At 38.8% G+C, this 22,808-nt stretch overlaps 1 protein-coding gene and 1 long non-coding RNA gene across 6 annotated transcripts in view; one reads left to right on the forward strand and one right to left on the reverse strand.

Annotated features, from left to right (window-relative positions):
• LOC139101392 (lachesin) overlaps positions 1 to 22,808 on the forward strand; it is a 111,876-nt gene that overhangs the window by 75,540 nt on the left and 13,528 nt on the right. The window contains exons 3-6 of one of the 2 annotated variants that reach the window (XM_070654498.1): positions 7,408 to 7,514; positions 15,149 to 15,334; positions 15,715 to 15,904; positions 16,460 to 16,588. In XM_070654498.1, the coding sequence (XP_070510599.1) occupies positions 7,408 to 7,514; positions 15,149 to 15,334; positions 15,715 to 15,904; positions 16,460 to 16,588 (612 nt within the window). Of the gene's footprint in view, positions 1 to 7,407; positions 7,569 to 15,148; positions 15,335 to 15,714; positions 15,905 to 16,459; positions 16,589 to 22,808 lie in introns of both variants that reach the window. The other variant, XM_070654497.1, reaches the window with a different exon arrangement.
• The window catches only part of LOC139101394 (uncharacterized), a 99,347-nt gene that overhangs the window by 30,839 nt on the left and 45,700 nt on the right, over positions 1 to 22,808 (reverse strand). For all 4 annotated transcript variants that reach the window (XR_011545543.1, XR_011545544.1, XR_011545542.1 and 1 more), the window contains exons 5-6: positions 17,229 to 17,786; positions 17,089 to 17,132 (exon numbers count right to left, since the gene is read on the reverse strand). This is a non-coding gene — a long non-coding RNA (uncharacterized lncRNA). The remainder of the gene's footprint in view (positions 1 to 17,088; positions 17,133 to 17,228; positions 17,787 to 22,808) is intronic.

The following is a 22,808-nucleotide window of genomic DNA, read 5'->3' on the forward strand; positions in this document are numbered from 1 at the left end:
TAAGGGAGACGGTATTAACCCCAAAAAGAGACCTTTACGACGCCTAGGCATCCTACGCCCGTCCATTATTCCACGACTTTCCGGTCGCGCCACAGATAATCGCGTTAACAATTACGTGCCGGCTCCGCTGTGAGAGTTATCTAAATTGATTAGCGGAGTAATTGCGTTTGCCCCCGGGTCTCCGCGACGAATTAAATAAGAGATAAAGAGGTAAGGGAACGAAACGAACGATTGCGTTTTTATAAGTACCCGCGATATGCGCACGTGAATCGTATCAATTCGAACTCACTTTCAAATATTACGGCAATCGTATAACAAATTGCGTTAATTCTTACTTAAATGGGATTTCTCTTCTAAACAAAGATGCAGAGCTTCATAAGAAAAAAAAAAAAAAAAAAAAAGGACGTTACTATAATTTATGGTGATCGTATACTTGATCTCCGATAAAGTTATATTCTATCACGACGTTTTAGATAAAAAATAGAAGGGTGTTTTCGAATGAATGATAATATCAACGTCGACATGAGAGCTGCGTAAAGAATTCTGTCGTTCACGCTTTGCGATTCCGCTTCTCTTACCAATACGAAGAAGTTCTGATGGCATCGCGAGAGGCGAAGATTATTCATTGGTTTGAGAGACACATAACAGAAATAAAGAAAGAGATAAAAAAAAAGAAAAAGAGACATAAAGACAGACAAATAGAGAGGGAAAGAAGAGGCTCCTTAGATAGGTAGATGCCACGTAAGATATTCCGTACGAGGTACGAGCCCGAGCGAGTTCCTTATCCGCCGCGTCGCGGGATGAGAAAGAAATCTTTAAAGCGCACTTTGATTCATAGGCGACCGCCCCGGCAGTGAGGGACAGAACGTGACCTGGCATTAAGTGCCCCATAAAATATTGCGCTCATGTAAATACCCTCGTAAAATTCAGCGGGCAATGTGGCAGCGAGATGACGGCGCCGGTTGCCGTTTTCCTCGACTCGCGCTTGTATGTAGCCACGCCACCGACAATCGCACTGTGATATTCTAGATATTAACTTCCTATGTCACCACTCCGCAAGATAAATTCAAGAAGCAACCCTTTCTTTTCGCACCTAGCTAGTCGGATATATACAGGAGCTACGCAAATAAGATAAAATGTCTAAGATAAAAAAAAAACTTACTGAAAGATTCGACTTAAAATTCCGCTTCCACATTGACACATACACACAAATCTGACGTAGAGAGAGAAAGGGGGAGAGCTCTTTTTGAGAAATTTGTCGCGAATAAGATAAGTGACACTAGAAGGCAAAACCTCGGCAAGAAATAAAAATTGTAAAATATGCATTTGGTATTGGAAATAAGCAGAAATAAAAAAAATATGCAAACAATAATTTTATCAAAGTACTCTGCGCGCAATACGTAAGAAGTTATTCGATCAGAAGTTATAATCGAACGTGTTAAACAAAATTTGGCCTGTATTACGACAAGATACTGTGCGTCATGATATTCGACGTTAGTATTACGGTCGCTATAAACTCAGTCGATTCGCCACACAATTCTTTTCCCTGTCGTAAAAGTGCTTGAGATACTGCTTTAACCTCGTAGAAATAGAACGTGGTAATTTTAGGTTTGCCTCCATGTTATACATAATGGAAACAACATGAAATATAACGCCGAACAAAGTAACGAATTAAAGAAAATGCACCTAACTTGGAAAAAAAAAAGTTTGACTTATCAATGCGCAGCAACAGAGTTGTTGTTGCAGCTGCGATAACAATGTAACATAAAAATATAAAATATAAATTGTAGAAACGTTCACAAGATCTACCATTAAAAAATTTACGCGTTTTTAATTTTTCAATTAAAAAGTAAAATCTATTGTACTCTTGCTGTAATTCTTGCAAAATTTGCTAATAATATATATTTTGTAAAAATTTTCTAATGTGTACAGAAGCCTGTTTTGGTACATTCACGTTAAACCGCGAAATCAAATTTATGGCTAGTTTAGCGACCGCAGTTGGAAAATTCCCGACATATGCACTGAATGCTCGTTGAAGTGCTCGAGGTAAAGCCCGCCGTCGACTCCGGTTTCTAATTTTTCTCTACATAAATGTGCAACTATTCCTCGTAGCAGCTAAATATACTTGAATAACAAAACTTTTATATTTACATAATTGCGACATATTTTCCATTTAATTAACTAATTAATTAAAAATCACATTCTGTAGAAAAAAAAATTAACTTGTTCATCGCTGGCTAGACTAAAACTGAATTATATTTTTTTTTTTTCTTGATCCATTGAATCTGAGAATTTCATGTAAAATATTTCATTATATGTAAAACACATATTACGATAATCTTTTATGTAATTCTATAAAAATTCAGCTGTAATGTTTCGGCTAAATAATTTTAGAACTTGAAATTAAGTTTCAGATTTGAATTTAAGTTTCTTAGAACGAGTTTCTCCATACGATCGATTTGTCAACGACGCCCAGTTACCGAACTTTTTGATGGCAGCACATTCAGCAAGATACATTTGTTACAACATTCAAAACTTTTACTTGTATTGTACAAGCGTAGACCTAACTCTATGGATTATCGCGCAACCACGATCAATCGAGATTCTATACTATAGTATATACATATATTTATAAAGCCACGTGCTTTTCCTTAATTATAATTTCTTAATGAATAACTACGTCTTCAATAAAGTTAAACTTATAAGCTGCTCGTCATTATCATTAACCGAGATCATTAATTTTTTAGTTTGCAACATTAAATACTTTGGATTAAATGTCTTAAATTAAAACCCTATAATTGTAAAAGATGAAACTTTATAAAAATTTACGACTTGGAGAAAATAAGACTTCTGATAAATTCTGTACATTCTCTCATATCTGTCACGTCGCGCAATTTTGACGCATATGTGTGCATCGCGCGCAAACGTCATCCATTCTCGTCGGGTATATGAAACTTCTGGCATGCAAAAGATTTTCGTATGTCAGTATTGTATTTACAGTGGCATGAATTCGGAAGAGCATCGCGATGCGGATCTTTAACACTATACGTATTGCGAGATACGGATCGATAATACAAATAAAAAAGCTCGCAAATTCGTGAAAGTATCAAATAATTGTGAATTTTGAATTTGTCAATTACCTCCCTTTTTCCTTGGATTAAATTTAATGTAATACATTTTTAGTCGTAGGAACCAAAAGCGCACTTTTGTTACGCGCTTCGATACGTCACCGTTGAAGACATTTGCAACGGACGTGCTGAAAACGCGTGCAATGTGCTTTCTACGCGAGTTTACAGGAGAAATTTTTGTTGAGAAACTTCTTAATTGAGTGGGAATATGCTACACGATGCACTTGGTACTTTTTGCATTTTTCTAGCCTCGCGTCTTCCATACTTGGCATCTTTCGTGAAAGTGCAACGCGAATAGTTGGAAGCTTGTAACTCCGTGAGATGCATTTTCGCCATCGATACAGCGAACCGGGGTATCGCAAAATAGAAATGACGAGTTTCCCAGGAATCGATATAGATCACATAATTTTAGGTAAAAGAAATCTTTATACAGAATATTATTATTGATCAGACTTTCCTCAATTATCTCTCGTCTCTACAAACCCAAGGAAGTTTATAGAAAAACGCTCTAATTGCACAATAAAAATGATGACAGAAAGCAAACAAAAATTTGCATTTGGTTCCACGAGTCGTTGCTTTATGCGCGATGGAAGATAAACGAACATTACACGCTCAGGACTTTGCACTACGCTTCGTAGGATAGCGCAATGGTTTTATTGTAAAGGTAGATGGATTAAGTGGCATTACTTTACACTGTCCTTTGTAGGCGAGGACAATTTATGCGAGACCGTTGCTCTGCATAAAGTGCAAGCGTTTCGGCATGGCGTTTCCTTTTGCTAATCTAATTATTTTATGTATGCGCGTGTGTGCATTCTCTTGTACAATAAATCAATGAATAGGGTATTTTCTAAGACATAAATATTACCAAGTGTTAGTTCGCTATTCGAACACATATATTTTAAGAATACAGGATTTTATTAATATACCCGAAATATTTTTGCGTCTTGCATTCAATGCGTACATATTGCACATCTTACACGCGGGTGTTTTATAAACAATTTTCATTAATCTATAAATTGGAAATTTGATTTGCCATTTACCGATAGGACGTGCGACAACAGAAATTGCAATACAAGTCACGTGTTAAACTATAAAATTTAAATACACATAAATTACTGTGATGCCCGAGATAATTAATATTTCAAATAATAATTATTATTCTCATAAAATAATTGCGAACGATTGATTTGCAGCTAAAACACACAGCGGCGGCGTGGCACTAAATTCAATTTGTTTTACTTTATTCGATCGTCAACATGCTTAACAAGAACGGAAATTGCACGATATATTTTACAAAGTTACTTAGTGCATACATATGCACGTTACTTTTCAAATATCCTTGGAAAATTGCGTCGGCAAAATTCTCGGCTCTTCGTGGGATGCCGCGATATGTTCTACATCTTCGTCATATTACGAGTGTAAAATTTACCCTTTCTCTAAAGAGAAACAGCTATTTTCTTTAAAGCGCCACACACACTGTTGCAATCGCGACAAATTACGCTCGTATCTGCGTAACCAATTATATTAGCGTCAGAACGGTGGCGTTGCAAATGTAGCTGTGGTATAAAGCGTTTTATTTTATTCACACGGAGCTTTTGCCAGTTTTCAACTCTCGTGAAAACAAACATCTGTTGGCATTTCGGTAACGAGCTATCGTTTTATGCAAAGCGCAAAATAAATTTATATTTTTTTATCTTATTTTTATTATTAAAAAAAAAAAAACGTAAATTTGCGACTTGTAATTATACACGATTGATGACATTATTGAGAAGTAATACTTTCAATCGACTAATCTTTTAAAATAATATAGTAACTGACGTAAAGTACGATATTAGCTATTCTCTACGTTATCGCTTCTTGACTACGACGCGCTTAAAAATTGATATTACCTTTTGTTTCTTATGTCATAAAGGAAAGATAATTTTTCCATAAGATACCGTAGCATTGTACAAATGTCGGTGCATTTTCAACGCGCGAAGATCGCGAAAGCATTTTTAGTCGCGTCTGTCACGGCAAAAATGTCAGATAAATCGATCAGCGGCTTTCATAAGACGCGTTTCTCCCACCTTCCATTTGGCCTCATAAAATTCACATAACCGAGTTACATTAGATGATAGCTACTACCACTATTACTACTACTGCAGCTACCGCTGCTGCCAGCCGCGAATTTAAATTCAATACGCGAAGGTTCTTCTCGCGGTGGAGATGGGCGAACTTTCCTCGTAAGTCAGTTTCTTTGTATCGTTCACCAGACACGAGCATCATATTGAATCTCTCTTTGTCTCGAAATGCCTCTTCTGCATAGCAATTGCAATTACATAATAGCCATGATGTATTACAAGATGTAATATTCTGGTTTTCTTTTGCATACCGTGCAAAGCCCGCAGGCGTTTTACATAAAAAAGCTGTATTAAAATATATTAAAAATAATATATGATATGTGAAGAGGATTTAACATCACGCTCAAAAGGGTGCATACGATTATGAGGTCAACAGATATACATTTCTTTAATTTAAAAATACTTTTATACCTTTTTAATAAATATAAAATGTTGTAATAATGAAATAGGAGGCTCTTGCACGTTACTCATAAAGCTTATTAATTTTTTTTTTAACAAAAAGAACTATGTAGAGTAGTATTTTTTATATTGATCGAAATACCGATTTACAAGAAAGATTTCATTTATTGAAACTATAGTTATTGAATCGCACGTGGAATGCTACGATAAAAATGTGCAAATTCGTTCACAAAGGTAAGTGTTAAAAGTAACAGGGATTGAGTTTCCAATATTAAATCCTGCTATAGCAGCGATTGTCCGACCGCGGTGAGAAAAAATATAGCCGATAGGATTTCCATCACGTAGCTTACCAATTTCGCGTATCACCTTTGCTATCGTCGCCGTTTAAAAATTTTCGAGTCTTACTGCGCAAAATGTAATTGTTGTATTCTTTTTTATTGTCACGCGAATAAAGTATCACGTGCGTGTTTATAGATTTAAGCTAACGTTCAACAACGAGAACTATAATATAAGTTTATCGAAATATATCTATAGCCTATATCATACAATTAATGTTCAATTTTAGATAAAATAACAGATAATAAAACACGTTTGTTCATTATAAATAAGAGAAAAATACCTTTATGTTACACGGTCCAGGGACAACTATAAAAAGATTGAACTTGCAGATAGAAAATATTAAAAAAAAAAAAAAAAAAGATATACTATTTCACGCAAAACGAGCGACATTTCCGGCAATTTCACTGTATCGTTTACTCGCGAAATATAGGTTTCGAGATAAAGTTCGTCGGGAAACTATTTCACGTGCGACAGGTGTTAATTCCACGTTGATTACTTTTACATCGTAAACCGGCTAAATGTTGTCGATTCGAATCGTTTTAGTCTGCGAGAAATACATACAGCACACAATAGGATGCTATTAACAAACTGTTTAAATTCCACAAATTAATTTAGCACCGCTACTGAATATGTTAACAGTGATTTGTGTATACAGTAGACAGAGTATAAAGAAATAATTCTTTAAATTTTCTTTCAAACAAATTTCAGTATATCTTTTATACACATTTACAAATGTGGTGCTGTCACATTTGTGAAATTAATTTAGAGTGTGGCAACATTCAATCGGATCTATTTTTCAAATTTATAAATAGTCAGGAAATGCGAGAAAATTGTTGGGAGAGTTTCGTCACTAACCCGTTTATCATTTTTGAGCGTTTCGCAAAAACAAAAAAAATTCTACCGGTACTTATACATTCGCGCATAGTGCGCGATAGTTTCTGTTATGAGATAGCTGTATGGATGCTCCATAACGTCAAACTTTCTACAAAGGCCCGTTTTTTTCCATGAATATATAACACGACATAAAATATCCGCGTGTTCGGTGCGCACAGTGACAAAAGCCTCGGGATATTTTCACAAAACTACTGTGACTTTCCGATTTACTCTGTCGAGAATTGGCCAACTTAATATGCAATACGCTTAAGCGATATTAAATACCCGATACGCAATGCTCTCCTTTACAGGTATAATAATATTAAACTTCTTTTCTCATCCCCACAATTATTTCTAATCTCGAATTTATCTAATACAATTTCAACGTAATTTTAATACATTTATCTAGCCTTTAAATTTTGAAAATGACAACGCACGCAATTCCGTTTAAAGAATTATTTGCTTTATTGAAAGTTTCAATAGCAAAGCGAAATAAAGCGGAGATTGAAAATTGCATTGAATTGACGAGCAATCGTTGGCTGTTTCAGTGACGGGGCTAGAGCCAGACTTCGCTTACCCGCTGGAGAACGTAACGATCCCGCAGGGTCGAGACGCTACCTTCACCTGCGTGGTGAACAACCTCGGTGGATACCGGGTGAGTCCTTCCTCCTCCGCGAGCGGAGATCACTCTGGCAGCGTCAAGGCCCGGGTAACTATTTTACCATTAACCTGTGTCCGCCTGTAATGGACTACTACCTTATCTACTACTACCTACTACTAACTCTACTACTGTCACTACTACTACTACTACTGCACCACCTATATGCGCGCGTGCCTGCACTTCACAGCACTGCATTTAACTGCACTACCGCCAGCTATGAAAAAAAGAGAAATATATATATATATATATATATATATTATATATGTATATACCACTACAGTCTCGCCAGAGCAGCCACCATCACCACCCATTTCTCTGTATACGACATCCATTTTCATCTATCAGCCGGTATACACGTACCGCCTGACTGCGACGCAGCAACCCAAGTTTCATAGTCTTTTCACGTTCTTTCTGTCTCGTTCTCTTCGTTCACTTTGTCTGAGAAATACCGACAATTTCCCATCGAAAAAAGAGAAAGAGAGAGAGAGAGAAAGAGAGAGAAACAAACTCTACCATACGAAATTACTCGCGAAATGGTTAATGACGCTTTTAGATGAAAGAATATAACGTATCATTATCCGTCATTATAGTCGATAGCTGCGTCTAGTTATTACTAAACTTAAAGACGCGTGATAATGAGCTTTTCCTGTTTTGTTCGCGATCCGGATTACGTGTCGCGAGTCACAACTGACAGTAAGACGCTGAAGTTAAAATCGTCGCTAAACGTATATTCGCGTTTCTCATGTTTTAAACGAGAATTTTCTCCTTAATACACTCGAACAATTTAAAACGCAAAACAGATCAAATGTTTATCGAGATCGATGTTATCAATATTAACGCGTCGCGTAGCTAGGATGGAATTTATTCGGATCGATCGATCGATCTTCACCTTTGTCCTTTCTCTGAAAAGAATTCGAATCGCGAGGGGATGAATAGATACAAAAAAGTCGATCCATCGTTGCAGCTATTGTTTTTTTTGACAATGGCTTTCGGGCACATTGCCCACCCCTATTTCCATGGAATCATGCTTTCAAAAAGACCACGTCCAATATTACTGGCGTAATAATTTCTTTGCTTTCTCGCCATGAACGTTTCAGATAAGATCACGAGTATTTATTAAGATATATTTATTACTACTTAGAATTTGTTTCAACAAACTTGCAAGAAACACGAATGTTTAAATAATTCTCTCGGTTAATCCTATGTCGATTAATGGTCAGGGAAAAATTAACAATGTTTAACAAATAAACATATTTAGTAGTTATTGCTGTAAAAATTTTTTATCGATCTCAATTTAATCTTGCATACATTTAATTGACTTTTAGGGACTTTTTGATAGTGTTAAAACAAATTGCTCGAAATTATTTGTTATTTATATTTTTTTTGGAACACCCCGTAGAGAGTTCAGAGCCGCGTGTAATTGCGTAAGTTCCGCTTTACACTTTCCGGTAATAGCGCGATCCCGGCAATGGAAGGAAGATTGATCAAGGCCGGCACACAGTACCGCTATATGTAGCGAAATTGATTTCGCGCGAGAACATATCGCCGATGTGGCGTATTAAGCGCTTTACGGCTCCACTTGTTGAACCGATAACTTCCCGATAGCCAAGGGTTCCCTTTCTCCCGTGTCGCGGGGACCTCTCGCCGAGGAAAGAAATTTCGGCGCCGTGCGCGCGTCCGTCGTAGGTTTTAATTAAACTTGGCACTGTCAGAGTTTATAACTTGTTGGAAAATGCGATTACTTCCGGCAATGCGCTCGCCCGCGTTTCAACTTCTTTCTTTTAACACGGTCGGACAATTCCGCGCGCGGGAGTTTACGTTCCTTTCTAATAAGGATCATCGAGACAGTTTCTTTTTTTTTCCCTAAATTATTAGGTGTAGAGAAGAGTCTATTAATGAAAAAAATCAGTCCGTATTCTTACATCAACTGTGCTAATTGTACTAATTAAATGTTTGTATTACATTAATTTTTTTCATCGTTATATTTATACCTAGATTCAGAGTCAAAGGTAGCGCGGGCATCGGTATTGATAAAATATTTTTCCCCATTCTCAAATGACTTTATCACACAACTAAAGAAATCAAACGGCTAGAGAAAATAATTAACAAGTTTTTTCGTCAAACTAACAACGAGTTTCATTTCCGGTCGACTTAAATAGGATCTGGCAGAGCGATCAATTTAACATTAAACGCGCAACGAGCACCCTGCTTACAACTTGAATGCCCTATGCTCCAAGCGATTCTCGTGGGTCGACCAATGCGAGCTCGAGCCTACAGCGAAGATGTACAGGCCTAGTATCCGGCTTTTCCGCTTGTTAGATTTAAGCTTCGATGCTTAATCGCATCCGCTGGAAAACCGAGGTAGTTCAATAATCAACCTAGGCAACAGCATCTACCTTTATTTTGACCAAAAATTAATGAATGCAAAAGTGCATCGTAAAACTAAAATAATTCTAAATAATAATTTTATCTCCCTGGCGAACTTGAGATTTAATCGTATCCCATACTAATGTCCTTAATAATACATATAATAATTTTGTTTAATATAATTTAAAAAAATGCATAATTTTTATTTGAACCTACCTCCTATCTTCGATATAATTTATATAAAAAGAGAATAGATTCTATTGCCTCGGATAATAGTTATAAATATTTAAAAAACTGAAGACAAAAAGTTTCAAAAAATATTTAAAAGCAGGAATAATGGGCATGAAACAATGACAAATTATTAAGTCAATAATTACAAACATTAGGTAACTGTTTTAAAGATACTCCTTACTTTTATCAAATTTCATAACTTTTATCATTACGGCTAACAAAATATAATAAATGTATATCGCTCGAGTGCTCAAATTGTCACTTTACGAATATCGAAGAAATACGAATAATACATATAATTTCCATTCCAACTTATAACGTTAAAATATATCGCGTTCTTCGATTCGTACGTAACAATTCACAACTGTACGTCATTGCACCAATTTCCCGAAGACATCATGGTAAATCGTTCCGTGCCCTGCCCCTCCGAAATACGAAAACATTCAGATCCACATCGGCTTGTCCACGAATGCACAATTTCTATTTGTACATGTGTCTGTTTACAATGCATAAAACGCACTTGAGATTTGAATGTTCGTGCGAAATGAAATATGGTGCAAGCTGCATTGGAAAAGGATTGAGATGCACATTGTTCGGACGTGTTATGCGCCCTGAGTAATTGCCGAGTCCGACGAACGAGATCGTACTTGATACGTATTGTTCTTAGCGTGTCACTGAATTCCTGTCTATATGCGAGAGGCATGCCAATGATGCATGATTATATGATAACGGAGAGTACACGAGGTTGCATGAGCATGTTTTTAACAGTAAGCACTAATTTAGACAGATTTAAACGAAATATGTAACTTAATATTAGAGTTTAGAATCGAAGACGATAGATCGGGTTTTAGCAATTAATTTTAGCAACTCGGTTAGAGACAGACGCAGTCTTCCTTCTTTCGTCAACATTATCGTGTTCATACGTACCAATTTTCATATATGATAATAAATTTATTTATTATTTAAATTAACAAAACTAAAAGTAGGAAAAAGTATATCAAAAATTATGAGCATAACTAACGAGAGGGTTTCGATATCTATGCGTTAGAACAAATTTCTTATTAATTCTTTGTAAATTCTCAGCGGATATTTAATGCAAAATATGCGATTGCTTAATCTCAATTATATCAATTGCGTAACTTCGAGGCGCGTAATCTCAGATCGGATCTAGACGAAGCAAACGAGTGCAAACAAGCATCCATGAACAGCTTGCTTTAACAAGAATGACATAATCCAAGTGCCCACTGACAATCAATATTTATTCACGTTTATTTGCGCTCGTTCGTTTGGTTTGGATTCAGCTTCCAGCTTATTCTCCTACACGAGGTGCAAACGAAACCTACGCGTTTTACTCGTATCACCCGGTACGTCCCGGGGAGAGTACGCTAGAACAAGTAATCTCCGTCCGAAACGTGCGTGTCACGTGAATCGGTTAATCGTTCGAATTCCGCGCACGCGGCTATGCGGATGAGTGCGTTTTGCTGTACCGTCGAGCGTGCCGTGCCGTGCCGTGCCGCGCCGCGACGTTCAGCGTTGTGCTCTGCCATAAAATCTAACATTTAACCCGCCGTTATCGTGTTCTCGGCCGCGGTACTCAAATTTTGTGCACGTCCATAATGGAACGAATAGTACGTAATAAACAATTATATTTTCTGTGCAAGTACGAATACCTATACACGTTGAAATTACTGCATTATGAATTTTTTAATTATTTTTTTTTTTTTTTGCAAAATATAAAAAAATCAAGTGTAAAAATTACAAGATAATATTTTAGCGCGTTCGATTGCAGAAGTGACGTCGAAGAAGGTGTACAGGGCAAAGGAATGGTTTTTTCAGCAGGTTGTTCAACAAGGAGCATCGCGAGGGAGGTTCTTCCTTCTTAGGAAGGGAATCGCAAAAGTTTTAATTAGCGAATTTATCCATTTATATTACACGCCGTTCGAAAAGAGAACCATCGCGGTCGAAAGTCAAGAAAATAAGAACTCAAGAACGAGTCGCGCTATATAAGTGGGTGACGGCGTTAGAAAGCTACGAATAAAACGTAAAAGATGAGAAGGGGTGAAGAGTTAGGTGAGGGATTCTGTAGAGGCGCGGAGGAGATGGCGGGAAATAAACGAGGTGTGGTAGACTGGACCGAGGCTCCCGATCCCACAATGCGCCACAATGGAGCGCCGACGATGGTTTTGCATATGAAAGAGGGCCGAGAATGGAGGGAACGTGGAGCCAAAGGCTGAGGAGGAAGGGGCAGTAGGTGTACGTAACGCGATATTATATCGGACTAGGGAGGTTAACCCACCCCTTCGTCGTCGCTCTCTCATCCCCTATCTCTTTACGTCTATCTATCCGTCTGTTCCGTTACCACCACGGGTTCCTTCGCGGTTTCTTCTCCTTAAAAGACCACGAGGTTCGGAGAAAGAGCGAGAAAAATCGTAAGCCGACGGAACCGCGGGAGGAAACTGCATTAGATAAAGAGGACGTTTTTGCATTAAGTTAGAGGCTCGTTTCCATACGAGGCACGGCGTGCCCTTTAAGATCTCGGTCGTTCTCCTTTTTTTCTTTTTTATTTTAAGTCTCCTGCTTCCTTCATTGTGCTGCAAATTCGTGACCCACTCCAGCTCAAAAAGACACGTGCGCGATACTGCGTGTCCCAAAAAAGGAAAGGGAAAATGACGGTTTTCGTCTTGGTGTACAGGATTTCCCTTTTTGGGAACGTAGCGGGATCACGAGGTCGAGTTTCAGCGTTCGGATGCGAAGCGACATATTGTGCACGCCTTCGAGTTACCGTCATAGTTGCTCGCACGATATTATCCGACTCACGTTGCTATGGATACGTTCTTTCACTTCGGAGAAACGATTTTCGTATCGCGTACTTACGAAGAAATCTCTTAGATTTTTGAGAGGTAAAAGCTCCACGACAAAATTTCTTTTTCCGATTATTTTAACTCGACGATAATAAAAACGTAAAAAATTTTATTCAATTTTGCGATTTATATTATACTGATATTATTAAAAAGATTATCAAACTTACAAGCGTTAAATTTCATAAATGAATTTTCTTATCTCTTATATTTCTTTTATAATTATTCTTTAAACATACTTTTAACTATAACTTTGAGAAATAATTTTGAAACACATGCAAATCGTATTACGCGAGAATGTTTTAAGCCTTTACCTGTCTTTTCTTTTTCCCTCTTTCAGTTTACAATTAATCATCAGCGAATAAATTGACGGCAATACGACATAAATGTTGGAGAGTCGCGAGCATCTGTCGGTCACGGTGACTTTTCCGGCGAAGGTGCTTCGCCACCTCCCCGGAACGTTGCAAGGAGTACCGAAAGGGAGAATGGGGTCGCGCTTATATTCCGGCATAATATATTATAAGTGGAGGCACTCACAAGGCCGTCACTACCAAACACTCGCACCCTCTCGCATCCCGACCGCCCCCGTAACCGTCTCCCCTCTCCCCTGATTCTCCGCGTCCGCTCTCTATACACTTCGTTCGCGGGTTATCGATAAGAACCGCGGAACTCCTTTGTCGGTTGATAGATAGCCTTTCAGAGCGATGCGAGGTCAGATATTCGACATGGTACAGGTTCAATTTCATGCCAATAATATCTGTGCGGAGGGAGGCGAATAGGGCAGAGGGTAAAGGACGGGAGAAGGATGAATATTCGCGATACACCACCCTGCAGTTTCCTCTTTCAAGATAGCTTCAACCGGAATATGGGTCGAAATGACGATTAATACGTGTTAACCGGTCACAATTGCATTTCCTCGCCCCTTTCTCCGCGCCAAACACCCTCCTCCTTTCTTTCCCATCGGGTTTTAATCCGTAAAAAAAATGGGTTTAATTAATAGCGAATATCAGCGGCTTGGAACGAGTCGCAATAACCGGTGAGAGTTCATTTCAGCGTTGATGATACGTAGGATCGCGGGTGAAAGCGCGGTAACCCACATTCGAAATAGTCACGATAGTTACTTCGGAAGCAATATAACTTGCGGAACATTCACGAAAGCGTGAAGGACTTGTAATAAATTATACCAATACGGCAAGATCGCGGGCGAAATATGTGTGCTTGGCCGACATTTATTTCTATCCTATTTACTATTTTTATATCCAATATGAAGCCCGCTCGCGAGTTTTTGATGTAAACATAATGTTACATCCTATGAGAGTAAAGCACCTGAACTTTGCTACTAAACCGTTATCTCTCGTGGCTACCTTTCTTTATTTTTCTGGAAAGTTACGTTCTATGGGTTATCGTGTTCTTGCTCGCGGAATTCTTCATATTTACACAGTGGCAGACCGTCGCGGCGCGCAACGGTACAGTTTTCCAGCCGAGGGATGTGGCGGAAGAGCCGTAGCAGACTTTGCCATAAAGAGAAGATTCTTTCGTAAAATATACCGGCTTTTGATGCCTGCCTTCGAAACGATGTGTACGAATATTTCATTCATTCACGAATAGAAAACGTCCCGTGTTTATATCTCTCTTTCTGTGCCAAGTCTCGCAAACGTTATCGTAATCGAGTTCGTTTTTGAATCGCGACAGAAAGCTTAAGATTCTGGTACTTCCGAATATTTCAGCAGGAACTAACGTAGACAGAAAATCGGGAAAAGTGATAGGAAAGTTGCTTTAGGTTAGTAAGAAAGTTTCATACTTGTTTCAACATCGACGTACTAAGAAAATCTATAGAACTATGCTTAATAATTAACTCTTTCAATATTTATAATAAACGCGATAAAAAACATTAAACATCGCTGTGATCGTTTATATAAAGAAGCAATTTTATTTTAGATATAATAAAATGGGAAACTAATCCTAGCAGTTTTATTTTAAATTTGGTACTGAAAGGACTGATTAAAATATAAGCAAAATCTATCTCTTAAGGTAGACTTCGGCTAGATTCGTGAAACACGGGAAAGGAATTGTTAATTAACGAGTTACGCACAGCGATAAGATTAGGTAGGCTTTGGGAAGACGGGGAAACGGTTTCGACTCGCTCTTTAAGAAATGGGTTTGTGAGGCCAGGTGGCGTGGATTAAAGCAGACACCAAGGCGATCTTAGCGATTCACGAGCACGTAATCACGAACAACGCCCGTCTGTCGGTGACCCACAGCGACTTCAACACGTGGACGTTGAACATTCGCAGTGCACGCCGAGAAGATCGCGGAATTTATATGTGCCAGGTCAACACGGATCCCATGAAGAGCCAGGTACGTAATATTTTCTCTCCCTCTTTCTTATATGTACAAAAATGCGATTTTTAAATAAAGATAACTTGTATCGTCCGAAAAATAAGTTTTCTACAATTTTTTTTTTTTCTTTTTTTAGAGTATATCAAAAGTATGCAAAATAATTTCAATAAATACAACAATTAACGATTATCACACAATTATCGAGCGAATGGAATATTTTCGTAACGCGAAAATTACTTCAAGTTCATTGATTTATAATTGTGACCTCAGACTCGGAATTTTCCGTTTTAATCTAGTCGGTGGTTTCGTTGTATACTACGTAACACTCCATATTCTCTTTTCGTGTACACGCCGTATACACGTAGACGCGCTATAATTCATCTTCCCCGCATTTGCAGAGCGCGTTTTTGGAGGTGGTAATACCGCCAGACATCATCTCAGAGGAGACCTCGAACGACATGATGGTTCCCGAGGGAGGTGCCGCAAAGCTAGTGTGCAAAGCGCGCGGTTATCCCAAGCCCGATATCGTGTGGAAGCGAGAAGACGGCGCCGAAATCATTTCACGAGCCGGCCTCGGCAAGACAAAGAGTAAGAAGTCTCAAGTTTTATTTCGCGCAAGTCAATCTCGTTTTTCCCCAGTGAGCGATATAGGCGCGTCCCGCCGTGATATCAAACAGTTTTTTTCGAATACAGAAATTATCGACGCAAATAAAATTAACTCCATCGGGATTTACAACCGCGCGGTGAAAACCAGAGCTGTTTAATAATCCGGTAAATATTAAATTAATTCGCAAAATTATTCAAGAAATTATTCCGTCCTTGATACTCTATGCCAAATATGAAAAATTAAATTAATAATTTAAAGAAACCGTCGAAACGTGCTCTACTAATTGATTCATACATTTATGTGCAAAGTTAACTTGTCGTATTTAAGCGCTTTAAACGCTTCTTAATCGAAACTGGAGCATCTACGATAAGTCGTATCAGAAATGGATTAAATTCAATAACGACGAATTTCCACGTGGACGTTTACGCGTCTGTACGAGTTTAATCCGCTAAGTCGATCGGTTATTAATGTTGCATACTTTGATTACGTGTAACGAGCTAACTTCTGAGACCGCCCTTCGTGTTTGCATATTGCAGTACCCAGTGCGGAGGGCGAAGTGCTGACTTTGTCGAAAGTAACGAGGGGCGAGATGGGCGCCTACCTGTGCATCGCCAGCAACGGAGTGCCTCCGTCAGTCAGTAAACGAATGATGCTGCACGTGCACTGTAAGTACATATCTACTATTCCGTTCGTATGTTTTCGCCGTATGCCACAAAGGATATTTTTCGCAGTCGCGAGTATTTATTCTATTTGTTATATCAATATCTTATTAATATTCTCGCTATATGTTTTAAAATATTATAATGACATAAAAATAATTTTATTTCTTTTATATATACTACAATATTACGTATTGTGCTATATACGTATACCATATAATATTATATCGCGTTTGCTATTCGCTCGCCAAATGTATACCTGCACTTCTTTACATAATTGTCCGGTAAAAGACGAACAACGCTAAAACAAGAGTTGCTAAAAGTTTAAACTCCTACAAAAGCGATAAATAACAGAAGAGCAAAACCGTGCAATTTCTTTCTCGTGATACAATATAAAAAGCACATCAAAAATTTATAAAACTGGAAGAAACCATTCGCGCGCTACACGCACGCTATTTAGGAGACCTCAATTACAAACAATAAAAAAAAAAATTGATGCAACTTACCAATCTGCATGAGCTCCAGCGGAGTTGTGGAATGCTGCCGGTGACTGTAACATAAAATAAAACATATTAATGTAGACATATATTTAAATTAATGTAAAGGTTCATTTTTATAAGGATTTTCTAAAAAAATTTATATTTACCTATAAGTTGCTCCGCCGATGCATGTTGCCCCCCGGGCCTGCTCCTCCTCTCAGTTTGCGTGACGAGCCATCCTTCCGCGCACAAGTCACTCGCGAACACCGCGACCGTGATTTTACTCGCGAAAATTACTTATCGCTATCGCGCGGTATTTTTCGGCACTCCCGAAAAAAGATTATCGAAAAAAGAAACGTCCGACAACTTAGCGGCACTCCCGAAAACGACCGACAAACCGGCTGCGGTTCGTTTAATTAAATATCGGCGTGCGGCACTTTAACTGAACACGATGCACGGATGCAGCGGAGATCCTCTTAATCTGTAACAGAAAAATTAAAAAATAATTTTATAAATATTAAATCTAATTAAATAAAATATTAAAAGAACGTTATCAAAAAATGTAAAGTATTTTATTGCGAAGTAAAATTAATACTTACCCTGGAGTTGCTCCGCTGGCGCAGGATACCCTTCCTGGGCCTCCTCCTCCTCTCAGAACTCAGATCTCCCGTCGGAGTGACCAGCTTCCTCTCGGATCATTCAAAGTTCGTTCTCGCACTGATTATCTGCAAGCAAAAATTCCGAATAGTTAGTTAAAATTACACGAGTCACACAACGCTTTTAAAGCAAAAAAGTCGCCTCAGAGAGACGAGCACATGAGTAAGGATGTAGCTTACTTTAAGGAAAGAACGGTAGGCACACGTGCTCTTTTCGTTAGGTGGATGTGGGAGAAGATAGTTCCCGTATCGGGCGGCTTTCGTTAAACGGAAACGCGAATTTCGGTACGGAGACACGTGCTCTCTGTGCCGTGCGTAGTACGTGTGTGCTCGCGCGACCGCTAGAGAAGGACAAAGCGAGAGTGGGAGTGGTGGGGGAATATACCTAGCGCGAGGCACGTAGGCTCGCGCTCGCCCACTCGTCTCCCCCCGCCTCACCCCACCTCCCCCCGCGCCTATTAATTCTTTACTCTCCTTCGATTTAATTGTAATATTTAATTAGAGTGTCCAGACAAAGACGGTACTTCTCCCAGATCGTTCTCGATCTCAAAAATTGCCAAGACCGTCTTTGCCTGGACATATTAATTAAATATTACAATTAAATCGAACCTCAAAATCACACGAATTTTTTAAGATAGGATAAACATTGTGAACGTTTTGTAATAAATTACAAAGTAAGCAGTACGAAAATCTCTTGCGGGATCTGTACGGATTAAAATATATATGTAAATTCACTTTTGTTCAACGAGTCATTTTTGAAGCGAGGTAATAACTATAATATAGCTTCGCAGCTTGGTAGATTCGTGACAATATTTGAAAAAGTTCCGGTTAATAACACTAACTATTCGCTCATCAATCCGTAAGAGAGGCTTATAAGAAAGTAGGGCAAGCGTGTTACGAGAAAATGCGTCAAGATACGTTTTTTTTACGGTTGTATGTATAACACTACGGTTTCTCTCCTTCCTTCCTCGAGCAATCGTCCAGAAGGTGTAAAGTCCGCGAATTACCAGCAGTAGTCTTATCCACGCGAGACACACTTCTCGGTGTAAAACGAGAGAAGCGTCTCGGAGGGAATACAAGGTGCCGCGGCAACGACGAAGAAAAGCGGCGCTTGTACGACGAGATAGCCATTGTCGCTTTTCCTTGCATAATTTTACCGTAGCCAAGACGAGAGTGAGACCCAGGGAACTCTCCTTTCGTAAAAGCCGGAGATGGAAAATGACGAAGACCGCGGCTAGGAATAAGGGAGGGGGAAAGACCGAAGGTAAAATACTGCTTAAATAACAGGCGCGTAATGGCGACGAGGGTGAAGGAGAGATTTCACAGGGTGAGATGGGGTGTCGGCAAGGGGTGCGAGATAATAAAATTACACTCGGGACGACGGTGCAACACATCCACGTTTCATCCTACCTTCTTTCCCTTTCGAAGGTTTAGCGAGAAAACGGTGCGCGCAATGAGGTTCTGTTCAAATTGCGAGAAAACGAGGATGAATGAAGACGCGGGAATTCGCCATGTCGAAGAAATGTCGTAAATATAATTTTTCATAAATTTTGTCATAAAATCAGTTTGACTACTCTCCCATAATATAAAAAATAAAATTTTTTTTTTTTTTTTTACAACAATCACGTCTGTAATAATATATAAAAAAAGAATATACGTATAGTATAATATCATATACATATTGTATAAACCAAGACGTAATGGTTCGTTACATTTTAACGTGACTGAAATCATTAATGTATTAAATAAAAGCCAAGTATACTTAACATGAGAAATTAAATTTTAAATCTTTTTTTACAATCTCTTTTACGAAAAAATCCGATTTCAAGATAAATTCTCATACATCAAGAGATTGTACACTCGTTAAAAGAGCGTAACAGTAAAAGAGGCAGGAAGGAAGGCAAGTCGTTGTGGTGGAAGCGTGGGGTGACGATAGCGAGTTAAGCCGCGGTTACGACCATGTCTTAGAACCCCGGTGGAGGAGAGGTAATTCCTCGGCGGAAATTGGACGTACCTATGTACCTACGTAGCAACGCTCTATCGCGGTTGTACGATATCGCACCTGGCCTCGGGCATCACGATAAGATCGCGCGATAATCGAGTTTCATTGAAATACGTTATAGACGAGGCCGCGTTCGCGAGGCTATTGCCGCGAATTTCGCGCGACCAGTGCAGCGTGGGATCGGAAAGCGCGGGCGTTTGGTTGATTCGAGAATACAGAACTGTTCGTGGCAGACGGCCGATTGCTTTAAACGATCGCGTGACGCGAGTACCAAAGTGCTCAACTTCCTTTGAAAACGCAGAAGAACGTTTGGAATCGTCGGCGAATGTCGTTCGCGTGCGACTACGCGATTGCTGCTTTGTCGCCGACATACGTGCTAATTGCATGGCCTGCTGCATCGATACAAAAACTCTAATGTTTGACATTACTTTATACTTGGCATCGTTTTGTGTATTTTCTCCGCACTTCCAATATAAAGTTTTGTAAAATTCAACATTTTGTAACGTTAAAAATTGACGACTAGTCGAAGATATATTGAGGCACTTTACAAGCCATAAATCTTCCCGCTACAGCTATTCTTTAACACGAAGGAACTCTGATAACCGTAAATAAATAATTAATACAATGCTTCTCGGATAGTCTCGAATAAAATTGTACTCGCGACTCACGTTCGTTCATCATCGGCATCCACGCGATGGCAGAATGAAAGTTCCCTCTTAGTTAAGGACTCGGAAAAGAGAGACCGAGCCCTGATCTAATCATCGCAAGATGTGACAAGTTGAACTTTACTGAGAAACTTTAAACACCCCCGCCGTCCGTTCCGGTTTTAACTTAGTCCCAACGTTTTAACTTCTCCGTTACATCTCTCGCGACTTCCTTCCTCCCTCGTTTGCAACTTTTCCACGGAACTCGGACGCGTAATTACGCGTTAGATAAATATGGTTGTACACGAAGGGATGGCAAAGGAACCGGTGAAAAACGACGCGACTAGCCGAATCGCGATGCGAAAAGTACGCTCAACACAGTTGTGACTGAGTCTCGACACGGTCTTAACAAACAACTATTACGCCGAAATAGTATACGGGGCGAGTGTCATAGAAAAGGATCGGGCGTTATCTTATCGCTGCAGGATAATCGGACGTTGAATCCCCTGCGCGTTCAAACGAGAGAAAATCTTGTCCCTTGTGGACCGCAAGTTTCCTATCCGCAAAATGTAAGAGAGAGGGAGAAAGAGAGAGAGAGAAAGTCGTTAACGCAAGCTAAGTCGCTGCTCGCCCTAGAGACACAATAACAAGTCCCCCCAACATTTGTAAATTGACTTTACGTAATACCGCCATCGGTTTTTTCCAAGAAAAATTAATATCGTTACAATTACTGTCTTGGGATTACACGTACTAATCTGCTTGTTATATTCGGCATCCAAACTCCAAGATTTTCTTTTATTCGTATTAAAAGAAATATATTTTACGTTCTACAAATTTACAAATGTAAAAATTTTCGATCGGCATATAAATATAAATTTTTTCATAATTTGATATATTAAATATTGCTTTTTAAGTCTAATTATCTTAACTGTTATAGAAACCGATATTGGAAATTATTTATCTAGAGGGCATTTGACGTGATATTGAGAATTGCGCGCTGCATTAGTGCATTAAATTATTACACAACATTAAATTGTTGCACCGCATTAGATTAGAGTATAACCGCGACGAATGCAATTTCGCGCCACAGGTCGAATTAAACGCCTCGAGGCACGTTTGCTGCGCTTAATTAGCGGAGGCGGCAAAAGAAATTACTTTGTGCCGTTTACTTATTTGAGAACTCGCGACTGTGCTTCGCGATCAGCTTTCTATTTCAGTTCTTTTCGTTTAGATCGATCGGCTGTCCAGCGCGGATATCGCATCTGCGAACTTATTTGATTGATGTTCGACAAGCTTATTTTGGCGTCGCTATATTTATCAGCGATACCGCATCGTGAACTTGCACACGTTACCATACAACATTCAGTTATGCAGTTACTGCATAAACGTGATGCAAGAAGTTTCATATTTTTAAAAATATTCGTCGCTCAAAATACTTGGCGAACAGTTTCGACGGTATAAATTTATTACATCAATAAAAATCTTAAAAAATGCAGAAGATACAAAAAAAAAAAATTTAGTTAACCGTACTTGAAATAAATTTTGCTTAGAGTTCTAAAATAAAAATGTTTAATTATTTATCGAAATACCACGTTAAAAAAGTTTAATTTAAGCTTAATGAGCAAGTTTGTAATTAATGTTAAAATTTATATTCTAAATATCTATACAAAATAAATATCTATACAACATAAAATATCTAAAACAAAAAAAAACACAATATTCCAAAAACGTCACTGCACGAACGTATATTTATGTACGAGAAGCTGTAGGCGATTTTATCAGATACAATTTTATCGCTGTTGGTTGAATAACCAGCTTATCAATAAAAAGCAATATACGTCAAATACCCTGCGACGATTTGCATTTCATGCGACTGCTTAGCGACAAAATGTCCGGTGCTAAAATGTCGTAGCATATTTACGTTGCGCCGAGTTTGAGTTCGTTCACAATTAAGAGTAATGTCAAGCAATCTCGCTGTTTGTTATCCGAGCAAATGCATCACCCATCGTCACGTCCCGAGTTAAATGTTACGCGAAGAATTCCCAGCGTGAATATCCGTCACTATCGCGCTGCGGGTGTAAAATCGCAGCCATGAGTTTTTGGATGAATTGAAAGTTTGCGCGTAAATCCGTTGGAAAATCACGCAACGGTTTTACGAGACACGTCCGGCAAATCGGAACAATTAAATCTCTCTCTCTCTCTCTCTTTCGTAGCGGCCAGAAGGGATTCATAAATCAATTCTCGCGATACAACGCGCGGTTGTGCTTAGGGGCGAAAACGTGATTCAATTCGGCGCATAATTGTTCGCCTGGAATTGCCGAGAGCCCACGCGTTCGAATTAACACCAAGTACCTCGTTGTGTCGTGTGTGTTTCGTTTTGATAATTCGTCCCGCACTTTCTGGCTCGCTCGTATTTTACGGGATAGCCGACAACGTGCGTCATAA

The sequence above is a fragment of the Cardiocondyla obscurior genome, linkage group LG03 (assembly GCF_019399895.1).
Source record: "Cardiocondyla obscurior isolate alpha-2009 linkage group LG03, Cobs3.1, whole genome shotgun sequence".
NCBI classification, from domain to species: domain Eukaryota; kingdom Metazoa; phylum Arthropoda; class Insecta; order Hymenoptera; family Formicidae; genus Cardiocondyla; species Cardiocondyla obscurior.